The 13,292-nt window shown below is 37.2% G+C and overlaps 1 protein-coding gene across 1 annotated transcript; it reads right to left on the reverse strand.

Annotated features, from left to right (window-relative positions):
* LOC107621734 (heavy metal-associated isoprenylated plant protein 9-like) lies at positions 3,227 to 5,818 on the reverse strand. Its single transcript, XM_016323747.2, has 5 exons — positions 5,566 to 5,818; positions 5,078 to 5,240; positions 4,790 to 4,962; positions 4,574 to 4,664; positions 3,227 to 3,874 (listed from the first exon to the last, which is right to left on the reverse strand). Exons 1-5 carry the CDS (start codon positions 5,584 to 5,586, stop codon positions 3,390 to 3,392), a joined length of 933 nt encoding a protein of 310 aa, XP_016179233.1. The 5' UTR covers positions 5,587 to 5,818; the 3' UTR covers positions 3,227 to 3,389.

Here is a 13,292-nt window from a genome sequence, read left to right on the forward strand (position 1 = left end):
CTACAAGTGAGAAAGAAAAAGAAAAAATGAAGAAAATTCCATATGCATTTGCGGTTGGCAGTTTTATGTATGCTATCGTTTGCACTAGGTCAGATATTGCTCATGCTATTGGAGTTGTTAGTAGGTTTCTCTCTAATCCTGGCAAAGAACACTAACAAGTAGTGAAGTCGATTCTCAAATACCTTAATGGTACTTCCAGAATTTGTTTATGCTTTGGGAGTGGTCAACCTGTGTTGGATGATTACATAGATGCAGATATGGCTAGGGATCTTGATTCAAGAAATCTACTTCTAGTTATATGATGACTTTTGTAGGCGGAGCTGTGTCACGAAAATTCTGATTTCAGAAATGTGTTGCTTTATCTACTACAAAGGTAGAATACATTGTTGTTGTTGAAGTTTCTAAGGAAATCTTATGGATGAAGAAATTTCTACAAGAGTTGGGCATCAATCAAGAAAAGTTTGTGTTATTTTGTGACAGTCAAACTACTATCTATCTCAGCAAGAATTCGACGTTTCATTCTAGATCGAAGTATATAGAGGTGAAGTATCATTGGATATGTCAAATGTTTGAGATGAAGTCATATGTACTTGAGAAGATCCACACTGCTGATAATGATTCAAATATGATGACTAAGAGTTTACCTGCAGTGAAGTTTGATTCTTGAAAAGAGAAGGCGGACTTAGAGAAAAGAAAAAGGAATACACAGAGGAGAGAAAAGAGCTTTCACAACGAGGAGAAAAAGAAATTGGGAAAAATGGACAATGCATTTTGAACTCATTGAATTGGTAAACTTGTTCCAATCTTAGGAAATTTTAATATGTTATTCCTAATTTAGAGATTAACGTTAGGATATAATTTGCTAGTTATATTGCTTTCTCTCTTTTTTTATTTGAGATACTCACTTTATGGAAGGTTTATGTTAATTTTCAACGTTGTCAAACTCGCGAGTCTAAGTAAACTCGTGGAGCATACATAATAAAATTAAAATAATAGCATACATTATAACAAATACTTTAAAATACACATTCAAATCCTCTATAATTATTCTTATACAAATACAACATAGAACATATAAAATTAAAAGTTCTAAATCTGTAATACTAAATCTTTAATTGAACATTGAACAATATCAAATAATCAAATTAACTCTAATAAAAATAATTAATTACAAATCAGTCATGAATGGATGAACCATCTGGCCATCTAAAATAAACGATAAGCAATAGGCTAAAATTAAAAGCTATAGAATTTAAAAAGCAAAAAAAAAAAAAAAAAAACTAAATCAAGAAGCAAAGGCTCAAAGAAAGAGAAAAAGGCATACAAAAAATATAAAGGATATAGAAGAAAAGAAGGGACAAAGTTCCAGCAATAGCATATCGTAGACAAGGGTGCAGCAGGCAGCGATGGTGAGGGTGCAGCAGCAGCACGAAACGACGGCGACAAATAGTCATAGATTTCACGACGGTGCAAACTAGAGCAAAGATAGAACTGTAGGAGAAGTAGTCGAACTCGTGAACGGTGATAGCACGATGGAGTTGCGGATAGTGGAGATGTGAAGAAATACAAAGCAGAGGGCAACATAGGTAAATTTCACAAAGATAATGGCGCAAATCAGAGCAGAGGTAGCAGACATAGGTGAACAACGGCAGCTCGACGGGGAACGGCAACTGCGGCAGAACATGGAGAAAGTGAGACTTGAGAGAAACAATGCAAATGAGTGAGTTGTGAGTGAGTTTTCTTTCATTCTTTGGAAGTGTTATTGTAACCCTAATAAAAAAAGTATTTTTCTGGTTTCAAAATGACGCTTTTTTAAGCAAAAATGAAGAAAAACACAAACTCGCTAACTCGGTCCTAAACTCACGAGTTTGTCCGAGTTTGACCGAGTCTAACCGAGTCAACTCGATTTCATATCTAAACTCCTAAACTTGTACAAGTTTACGAGTTAACTCGAGAGTTTGACAACAATGGTTGATTCCATCAGTTTTGATAATGTATTATGTTGATTTTTAAAATTCTATAGTAATACTAGGAAGGCTGATTGTGTACCCATTATTTTAATAGTGAAAAATTTTACTAGACTAGGTCCTATAGGTTTTTTTTGTCCCTTTTTTGAGAGTTTTTCACGATAAAAATTATGGTGTTTGATTGTTTAATTTCTGTCATATTTGCTTGGAGTATTTTTAGTGTTACCTAATTAATTGCACAAGTTGTAAAAAAATTATTTTGATACTTTTATGAGATAAATTCTTGTCTGAGTTTTAGACTTTTTCAACAGCTATACGTACACTAAAAATTAACCATCCGCATAAAATATATATTAAAACACAATATATTGATAAATGAAATAATACCTATATTTATACAAAAATACAAAGTGGTCGATTTGATAGCTGATTCTGGGCGTGAATAACAATTTTTTGTTATATTTTATAGTAAGTGCGTGTCTCATAGCTCTCAAATTACATCTTTATTCAATTCCTTTTCTTTTCTTGCTTTGGACGCATCCAAAAAGTTCTATGACTGTGGGGATCTGAATAATTTCTAATTTTGATTGTTTTTCTCGACTTAGGTAGCTTTTACCATACAGTGTCTTCCATTTTCCAGAATCCAATGCAAGGAAGGCAATTAGCCAATTAATGACAAGTGTAACCAAATGATGTATTTCGATGACAGAGACAAATTAGAGACAATTCACATGGCGTGGTTTAATTTAACCATGGCCAAAACCTCTACCGCGTTAGAATATGGGTCACATTTGATTAGATGCGTAGATTTGCTTCTTCTTAGACTACACCATTTAGAGATTATTCAAACCTTATATTCAGTGGGTCGGTCCTCTATCTACTATGTGAAGCCACGTTCATTTTCGTGAAGGAATATATGTTACTATTCTTTTTCCGTTTACGGAGAAATTCATTAAACAAATAGAGCGAAAATGGATGTTCAAACTCTATTATCCCATTCCTCTGTTATGGTAGGTTCACGTTTTTTTTTGTGTTGTCTCTTAATAGAATATATATAATTATATGAACAGAAGTGGGACATGCAACTTATAGAATTTTGTATGCTTATCTGTGACATCCTTCCCATTTTTGCATAGTCATGATCATTAATCAATTATCTATACAAGTGATTAGGAAATACATTAATCAATCAAGCTGAAAAGAACTAAGAAGCATTTGTACAATATTATTATATGTAATTAGTAATAATAAATATATTGTACAGCATAAAAAAGAGAACGATATATTATTCCATTTGACACCTTCCATCAACCAACTCAACACTAAAATTCCTCATACAAATGGGTGGTACTTAGTACTTACAAAAATGAGTTTGAAGTTTTAACCAATTATACTATGTGTGTATATATATTGCTCTCTTGTTTATGAAATGCAGCATGCATTTGGGTTCTCATCACTGAAGAGTTGAGGGGGTGGAATCCGTTCAATGACATAAAATGGCTGATAATAGTGCATCATCTTCTTCATACCTTCTTCCTCGTCAACGTCAATAATCTCATCTCCTTTCTTGGATTCTTCTTCTTCTTCTTGCACTTCATTACCACCACCACCCCCCTTTTCTGCTTCTTTATTATCACTATTATTATTCTTGTCTTCACAACCATTCTCTTCTTTCTTGGCTTCCTCTGCTGCTGGCTTCTCTTCTTCAAGTTTAGCCTCTTCTTCTGCGGGTTTTTCGGCTTCTTTACTTTCTTCTTTCTTCTTCTCTGGTTCAAGTTCTGGCTGGGGAACTATCTTGGCTTGCTTCTTGGTGCATCTATAGACATAATCCACTAGCTTGTTCGCGTCCATTGTCCCAGTCACTGTAATCTTCCCAGTGCTAAATTCTGTCACTGCCTTTTGAACTCCTATTTAGACAAACACAGTTATTCAATAATGACAAGTACATGTTTATAACCATAATCAATATTCATTCACAAGACAAGAGAATGATTTCACCCACTTATTTAATGAGTACTGAATAAGATATGCAACAACGATTATTGTATATCACATATAATGCATGATTATTAATTTGTTAGGCCACATATTACAGATAACATTGTTCATGAAAAGAAGGGTACAAAATTGAAATTTGTTAGGTAGATCATGGATCCCATGAATAGTTTATTATATTCCATCTGAGTGACTTAGATGCAGATAAAGTCTTGTCACCGCTATGGCATAGAAATTCTAGTGAAGCAACAAGGTTAGATCACTTATGAATGGATAGGTAGTGATGTAAATTTCATCCTTTATCTTTTTGGGAATGGCCAGACATTGAAACATGGGTACTAAATAATTGCTGACTCGGTACTCTGGCCTAAAAGCAGTGTATGAAAGAATTGACAATCAAAAATCCAAAATTGATGATTCATATTCTCGCCTTTAAGTGGCTCCACCAATAGCGGAACTACATTGGCTCCACCAAATTTTAATCACTAACAAACAAGTATCAATTTCTTTTCCTTCCTATGTATCTGTCCTTTCTCAGTTACAACTTACAAGTACTACAAACAAGATATCCCACGCATTGAAATGAAGAGGCACACACATAAGTGGTATACCTTTCATTTTGAGTATCTTTTTCTTGAGCTGCTCAGCACAGGCCTCACAGTGCATGTTCACATTAAGTTCCACAGAAACTGGAGCACTAACCTGAAACGGCAACCAGTTACAAATTATTAATTTATTGACATAAAAGTTTGGTATATCCTCGAAGCAATGTATCAAATTTTTATGACAGATAAAGAGAATAGACGGACTAACAAATAACAATTTACCTGAGAAGTAACAACTTCTGGTGCTGCCTCTCCTTCTGCTAGAGGAAATGGAGATATAACATTGGCTCTTCTCTTTGCTTTCTTAGTAATTATGTTGCAAATTGCTTGAGGCTCCACTATTCCCTTTATGGTCACTTCATTTTTAGCCATATCAATCACCACTCCCTCAACACCTATTAGAAGATAAACACATGAAAACCATGAGGAGTGGACAAGCATATGCATGGTATGTATGTATCTGGAATCAAATGCAAAGAGAAAGAGTGACAGAAAGATGAGCTAACTAACCTTTCATTTTCATAACATATCTCTCAATCTTCTTGACACATCCTATACAATGCAAGTCCACAAACAATACACATGGAGATGGTGGTTTCGCCTCTTGCTTCTCTTCTTTCTTCTCCTCTGCTGGGTTTTCCTTTGGCTTAGACTCACCCTTAGGTGGTTGTTCCTACCCAAGGCCAAATAAAGAGAGAATAAAAACCAGTCAGTACTAGTCCAAAAATCTATTAAAAAGAAATACATTCTACATTTATACCAAAAATCAGCTACTAAATTAACTATCATATAAAATAAATGTTGAAATACAAAAACATTTAGAAATAAATACATATTGATTAATTTGATGGCTAAAACGACAAATAAGCAGTATATATAAACGTAATTGGCTTGATTTTTTATCCACCTAGAGAAGTATATATAAACAAAAAGCACAATTCTTTTTTCAAGATTCAAACATAGCCTAAGAAACCAGAATGCCAAGAAAGAAGGCTAACCTGTTTTCCTTCCTCACTCATTTGCTTTATCAATGGGAAACGGGAAATGAAATTGCAGTAGTTCTGAGGGGCCTAAAAATAAAAGAGATGAAGAGGGCTAACAGCTACAAAGAAGAAGTTTTATATTACAAGGAAGGGGTAGGAGTATGTTAGATGGTATAAAGCTAAACTAAGTTATTGAAAGCACGTGTAGCTGCACAAAGAACAACTTGTAACGTAGAGAGAAGAGTGGTATTTATAGAAATAGAGAGGGAGGTTAATGTTAATGGCAAATCAATAAAGCTTTGAAAATGATAATACTTTTTGTTACCCACCGACTGGTAGATTTTTCATGACAAAGTTGTGAAGTGTCACTTTGTCAGACATGCATGGCATGTGTGTATGTGTGGCACCCCTTTAGGACAACCTGGAAAAACTTCGTTTTGTGTATTACCTTACTACTATCTAGATATAGATCTTTAGCATGAGTACTGGTGCACGAATTGTAAATCACATTTTTCACAACTCGTACTACTAATCAGCAAGTGCACTAGGTCGTTCAAGTAATACCTTACGTGAGTAAGGGTCGATCCCACGAAAATTGTTGGCTTGAAGCAAGCTATGGTTATCTTGTAATTCTTAGTCTGTATATCAATGATAATTCTTAATTTCAATAGTAAAAAGTAAAAGATCATTAAATAAATACTTGTTATGCAGTAATGGAGAACAGATTGAGGTTTTGGAGATGCTTCGTCTTCTGGATCTCTGCTTTCCTCCCATTTTCTTCTTCACACACGCAAGGCTTCTTCCATAACAAGCTGTATGTTGGTGGATCACCGTTGTCAATGGCTACCATCCGTCCTCTCAGTGAAAAGGGTCCATGTACATGGCTAATCATCTGTCGGTTCTTACTTGTGTTGGAATAAGATCCATTGATCCTTTTGCGTCTGTCACTACGCCCAATACTTGTGAGTTTGAAACTCGTCACAGTCATCCCTTCCCAGATCCTACTCAGAATACCACAGACAAGGTTTAGACATTCCGGATCTTAGGGATGCTGCCAATTGATTCTAGCTTTTACCACGAAGACTCTGGATTAAGGGATTTGAACGCTCTGTTGTCAGGAGAGGCAATCAAACTCCTGAAACAGGAGCCCAAGAGATATACACTCAAACTATTACAGATAGAACGTAAGTGATTGTCAGGCACACGTTCATAGGTTGAGAATGATGATGAGTGTCACGGATCATCACATTCTTCACGGTTAGGTACGAGTTAATATCTTAGAATAGAAACAAGCGTGTTGAATAGAAAATAGAAGTAATTACATTAATTTATCGAGACACAGCAGAGTTTCTCACCTCCAATCATGGAGTTTAGAGACTTATGCTGTAGAGATACAATGTAAAACGTGAAAAATGTCATGAGATCCAAAATAAATCTCTAAAAGTAGTTTTTATACTATGCTAGTGACCTAGGTTTACAGAAATTAAGTAGACTAAGATAGATAGCGCAGAAATCCACTTTCGGGGCCCACTTGGTGTGTGCTTGGGCTGAGCATTGAAGCTTCCATGTGTAGAAGCTTTTTTTTGGAGTTAAACGCCAGGTTGTAGCCTGTTTCTGGCGTTTAACTCTGGTTTGCAACCTGTTTCTGGCGTTTAACGCCAGAATAAGGTAAAGACTTGGGCAAAGTATGGACTATTATATATTGCTGGAAATCCCTGGATGTCTACTTTCCAATGCAATTGAGAGCGCGCCAATTGGGCTTCTTCCAGAAAATCCATTTCGAGTGCAGGGAGGTCAGAATCCAATAGTATATGCAGTCCTTTTTCAGCCTCTGAATCATATTTTTGCTCAAGTCCCTCAATTTCAGCCAGAAAATACCTGAAATCATAGAAAAACACACAAACTCATAGTAAAGTCCAGAAATATGATTTTTGCATAAAAACTAACAAAAACATACTAAAAAGTAGTTAGATCCTACTAAAAACTATATGAAAATACCCCCAAAAAGCATATAAAATATCCGCTCATCACAACACCAGACTTAAACTGTTGCTTGTCCTCAAGCAACTAGATAAATAAAATAGGATAGAAAGAAAATCAAGAGGCAATAACATCTCAAAGTTTTATATGAAGCTCAAATTCTCATTAGATGAGCGGGGCTAGTAGCTTTTTGCTTTCGAATAGTTTTGGCACCTCCATTTATCCTTTGAAGTTCAGAATGATTGACATATATTAGAACTCAGAATTCAGATAGTGTTATTGATTCTCCTAGTTTAGTATGTTGATTCTTGAACACAGCTACTTTATGAGTCTTGGCCGTGGCCCTAAGCACTTTGTTTTCCAGTATTACCACCGGATACATAAATGCCACAGATACATAACTGGGTGAACCTTTTTAGATTGTGACTTAGCTTTGCTAAAATCCCCAATTAGAGGTGTCCAGGGTTCTTAAGCACACTCTTTTTGCTTTAGATCACGACTTTAACCGCTCAGTCTCAAGCTTTTCACTTGACACCTTCACGCCACAAGCACATGGTTAGGGACAGCTTGGTTTAGCCGCTTAGGCCATGATTTTATTCCTTTGGACTCTCCTATCCATTAATGCTCAAAGCCTTGGATCCCCTTTGTTATTACCCTTGCCTTTTGGTTTAAAGGGTTACTGGCTTTTTTTTTTCACTGCTTTTTCTTGCTTCAAGAATCAATTTCATGATTTTTCAGATTATCAATAACATTTCTCTTTTTCATCATTCTTCAAGAGCCAACAATTTTAACATTCATAAACAACAAATTCAAAAGACCTATGCACTGTTCAAGTATTCATTCAGAAAATAAAAAGTATTGCCACCACATATAAATAGTTTGAATTTTTCTTATTAAAAACTCGAAAATAAAATTGCTTTCTTATTCTAAAAATCTGCTATTTTATTCATGTTTGATGATGATAAAAAAAAAGATAAATTATAACTTATTTGGGGAATAAGAATAAAAATAAAGATACTAATTACTACTACTCATATAACTTCTAAGGTAGATTTCTAATAGTAAAAATGATCACAGAGTTAAGACTAAGATTAGGACTCAACAACCTTTATTTTGGAAGATGGATGCTCCTTTAGTCTGTGGAGTGCTTGGCCCTTCAAGAGACAGCTTCTGGCGCTTCAGCTCTTGTAGCTCACACCCCTACTCCTCTTGTTCCTTCAACAGTTTACAAAGCATGCTATTTTGAACTTGCTGTTCTTCTTTCAGTTGATCCATAGCTTCTTGCAACTTGGTGACAGATGCTTCTAGGCGGGTCCAGTAGTCAATTTGAGGGATTTCTGGGAGGAACTCCTGTGCCCTCCTTTTCATGGAGTTATCCTGCACTTGTTGTCCCTCCATTAACTTTTTGGTGATTGGTTGCTCGACTGAGATATACTCATCCACTCCCATTTTTACCCCAGCATCTTTGCATAGTAGCGAGATTAAGTTTGGGTAAGCTAATTTGGCGTTAGTGGAGTTCTTGTTTGCAATTGTGTAGAGCTCACAAGAAATTAGATGATGAATCTCCACTTCGTTTCCCAGCATAATGCAGTGGATCATCACTGCTCTTTTGACAGTGACTTTAGAGCGGTTGCTGGTGGGCAGTATAGAACCCCCAATGAAGTCCAGCCAGCCCCTAGCAATTGGTTTGAGATCTCCTCTTTTGAGTTGATTTGGGACACCCTTTGCATTGGTTATCCACTTGGTTCCAGGGATGCATATGTCCTCTAGAACTTGGTCTAAGCGCTTATCAAATCTCACCATTCTCCTATTAAAGGATTCTGGATCATCTTGTAGTTGAGGCAGCTTGAAGACCTCTCTTATTTTGTCTTGGTGGAAGTACATAATCTTCCCTCTGACCAAGGTTCGAAAGGTATAGAAGGCGGCTCCAGTTAATCTCTGCTTATCTGTTTGCCACAGATTTGCGTAGAATTCCTGAACCATGTTTCTACCCACCTTTGTCTCAAGATTAGCCAGAATTTTCCAGCCTCTGTTTCGAATCTGCTCTTGGATCTCCGGATATTCGTCTTCTTTCAGATCGAATTTAACTTCTGGGATCACTGATCTTAGACCCATTATTTTGTAGTAATGGTCTGCATGTTCTTTGGTTAAGAACCTCTCTTGATTCCAAAGTGGTTTTGGAATATTCTCTTTCTTGCCTCTTGAAGTGGTTTGTTTTCCTTTAGGAGCCATGATCTTAGTGAATCTTAGCTCAGTGATCACGAAAAGCACACCAAACTTAGAGGGTTGCTTGTCCTCAAGCAAAAGAAAGGAAAGGAGAGGAATAGAAGGAGAGACAAATTCGAATTGTGGAGGAGAGGGGGTGGCTGAATGTGAATTTAAAGAGGAGGGGGTGGGTTTGAAAATTTTGAAAAATATATGCTAGAAGATATGATTTGTAAAACAATAATTATGATATGCAAAAGATGTGGTTTTAAAATTGAAAAGATAAGAGAGAGATTTGAAAAAGATAAATCTAATTTTTGAAAAGATAGTATGATGATTTGAAAAAGATTTGAAAAGAATTTGAAGAAGAATGAAGAAAGATATATTTTTTTTTTTTGAAATTGAAATTGAAAGATGATAATTTGTAACATGTTTATGCAAGAAATTATGGATGAAATCATGAAAATTTGAAAAAAATTGAGTTGGAAAACAAAACTTCCTCTCCTCCACCATCTTGGCGTTAAACTCCCAACTGCTGCTTGTTTTGGGCGTTTAACGCCCATCTGTAGCTTCTTTTGGGTATTTAACGCCCAGCTGTAGCTTCTGGCTGGCGTTAAACGCCAGAAATCTTTTGTCACTGGGCATTTTTCTGAACGCCCAGGATGCTGCAAGTTTGGCGTTAAACGCCCAGAATGGCACCCATTCTGGCGTTTAACGCCCCAAAAGGTATCTTTACTGGCGTTAAACGCCCAGTAGGAGCTTCTTGTGGGCGTTTAACGCCCAAATATACCTCTTACTAGCGTTTTCTTGCCAGTGAGCTCCTTTTCCCTGTTTTGTGCTCTGAATCCTTCTGTAGCTCTGTAAACTTATGCAATTGATACTTTACCTTGAAGATTATTTATATTAAACTTGTATAATTATTATTTAAATAACAAATAAGCTTTGCTAATGGCTGGGTTGCCTCCCAGCAAGCGCTTCTTTATTGTCTTTAGCTGGACCTTGCTGAGCTTTTAATCTAGCCTCAACTTTGAGCATTCTTGCTCGACATTGCCTTCAAGATAATGCTTGATTCTCTGTCCATTAACAATGAACTTCTTATTAGAGTCAATATCTTGAAACTCTACATACCCATATGGTGACACACTCGTAATCACATATGGTCCCTTCCACCGAGATTTCAATTTCCTTGGGAACAATCTGAGCCTAGAGTTGAACAGCAGAACTTTCTGTCCTGACTCAAAGACTCTGGGTGACAGTTTCTTGTCATGCCACCTTTTTGCTTTCTCCTTGTAAATTTTTGCATTTTCAAAAGCATTGAGTCTGAATTCCTTTAGCTCATTCAACTGGAGCAATCTTTTCTCTCCAGCTAACTTGGCATCAAGATTTAGGAATCTGGTTGCCCAGTAGGCCTTGTGTTCCAGTTCCACTAGCAAATGGCACGCTTTCCCATACACAAGATGGTATGGAGAGGTCCCTATGGGAGTCTTGAATGCTGTTCGGTATGCCCACAGAGCATCATCCAGACTTCTTGCCCAATCTTCTACGGGTAATTACAGTCCATTCCAGGATTTTTTTTAGTTCTCTATTAGAGACTTCAGCTTGCCCATTTGTCTGTGGATGATATGGAGTTGCTACTTTGTGGCTAATTCCATATCGAACCATAGCAGAGTAAAGCTGTTTATTGCAGAAGTGAGTGCCCCCATCACTGATTAATACTCTAGGGACACCGAACCTGCTGAAGATATGTTTCTGGAGGAACTTCAGCACTGTCTTAGTATAGTTAGTGGGTGTTGCAATTGCCTCTACCCATTTAGATACATAGTCTACTGCCACCAGAATATACGTGTTTGAGTATGATGGTGGGAAAGGCCCCATGAAGTCAATACCCCATACATCAAACAACTCAATCTCTAAGATCCCTTGTTGAGGCATGGCGTAACCATGAGGCAGATTACCATCTCTCTGGCAACTATCACAGTTACGTACGAACTCTCGGGAGTCTCTATAGAGAGTAGGCCAGTAGAAGCCACATTGGAGAACCTTGGTGGCTGTTCGCTCACCTCCGAAATGGCCTCCATATTGTGATCCATGGCAATGCCATAAGATCTTCTGTGCCTCTTCCTTGGGCACACACCTACGAATTATTCCGTCTGCACATCTCTTAAAGAGATATGGTTCATCCCACAAGTAGTACTTTGTATCAGTAATTAATTTTTTTGTTTGCTGCCTACTGTACTCTTTGGGTATGAATCTTACAGCTTTATAGTTTGTAATGTCTGCAAACTATGGTGTTTCCTGAATGGCAAACAATTGCTCATCCAGAAAGGTTTCAGAGATCTCAATAGAGGGGGGGGGGGATGCCCCTTCTACTGGTTCTATCCGGGACAGATGATCAGCCACTTGGTTCTCTGTCCTTTTTGTCTCTTACTTCTATATCAAACTTTTGCAGAAGCAACACCCATCTTATGAGCCTGGGTTTTGAATCCTGCTTTCTAAGTAGATATTTAAGAGCAGCATGGTCAGTGTACACAATCACTTTTGATCCTACTAACTATGATCTAAACTTGTCAATGGCATAAACCACTACAAGCAGCTCTTTTTCTGTGGTTGTGTAATTTTTCTGTGCATCATTTAAAACATGGCTAGCATAATAAATGACATGCAGAAGCTTGTTATGCCTCTGTCCTAGTACTGCACCAATGGCATGGTCACTGGTATCACACATTAGCTCGAATGGTAACGTCCAGTCTGGTGCAGAAATAACTGGTGCAATGACAAGCTTAGCTTTTAGAGTTTCAAACGCCTGCAGACATTCTGTGTCAAACACAAATGGCGTGTCAGCAGCTAGCAGATTGCTCAAAGGTTTTGCAATTTTTGAAAAATCCTTTATAAACCTCCTATAGAATCCTGCATGCCCCAGAAAGCTTCTGATTGCCTTAACATTGGCAGGTGGTGGTAATTTTTTAATTACTTCCACTTTAGCTTGATCCACCTCTATTCCCTTATTTGAAATTTTATGCCCAAGGACAATTCCTTCAATCACCATAAAGTGACATTTTTCCTAGTTTAAGACTACGTTGGTCTCTTGGCATCTTTTCAGAACAAGTGTTAAATGGTCAAGGCAGGAGCTGAATGAGTCTCCAAATACTGAAAAGTCATCCATGAAGACTTCCAAAAATTTCTCTACCATATCAGAGAAGATAGAGAGCATGCACCTCTGAAAGGTTGCAGGTGCATTGCACCGACTAAAACGCATCCTTCTGTAGGCAAACACTCCAGAAGGGCATGTGAATAATGTTTTCTCTTGGTCTTGATGATCTACTGCAATTTGGTTGTAACCTGAATAGCCATCCAAAAAGCAGTAATATTCATGACCTGCTAGTCTCTCTAGCATCTGGTCTATGAATGGTAAAGGAAAGTGATCCTTCCTGGTGGCTGTATTGAGCCTTATGTAATCAATACACATACGCCACCCTGTAATTGTTCTTGTAGGAACCAGTTCATTCTTTTCGTTATGAACCACTGTCATGCCTCCCTTCTTGGGGACAACTTGGACA

This window comes from Arachis ipaensis, chromosome B10, assembly GCF_000816755.2.
Source record: "Arachis ipaensis cultivar K30076 chromosome B10, Araip1.1, whole genome shotgun sequence".
Lineage (NCBI taxonomy): Eukaryota > Viridiplantae > Streptophyta > Magnoliopsida > Fabales > Fabaceae > Arachis > Arachis ipaensis.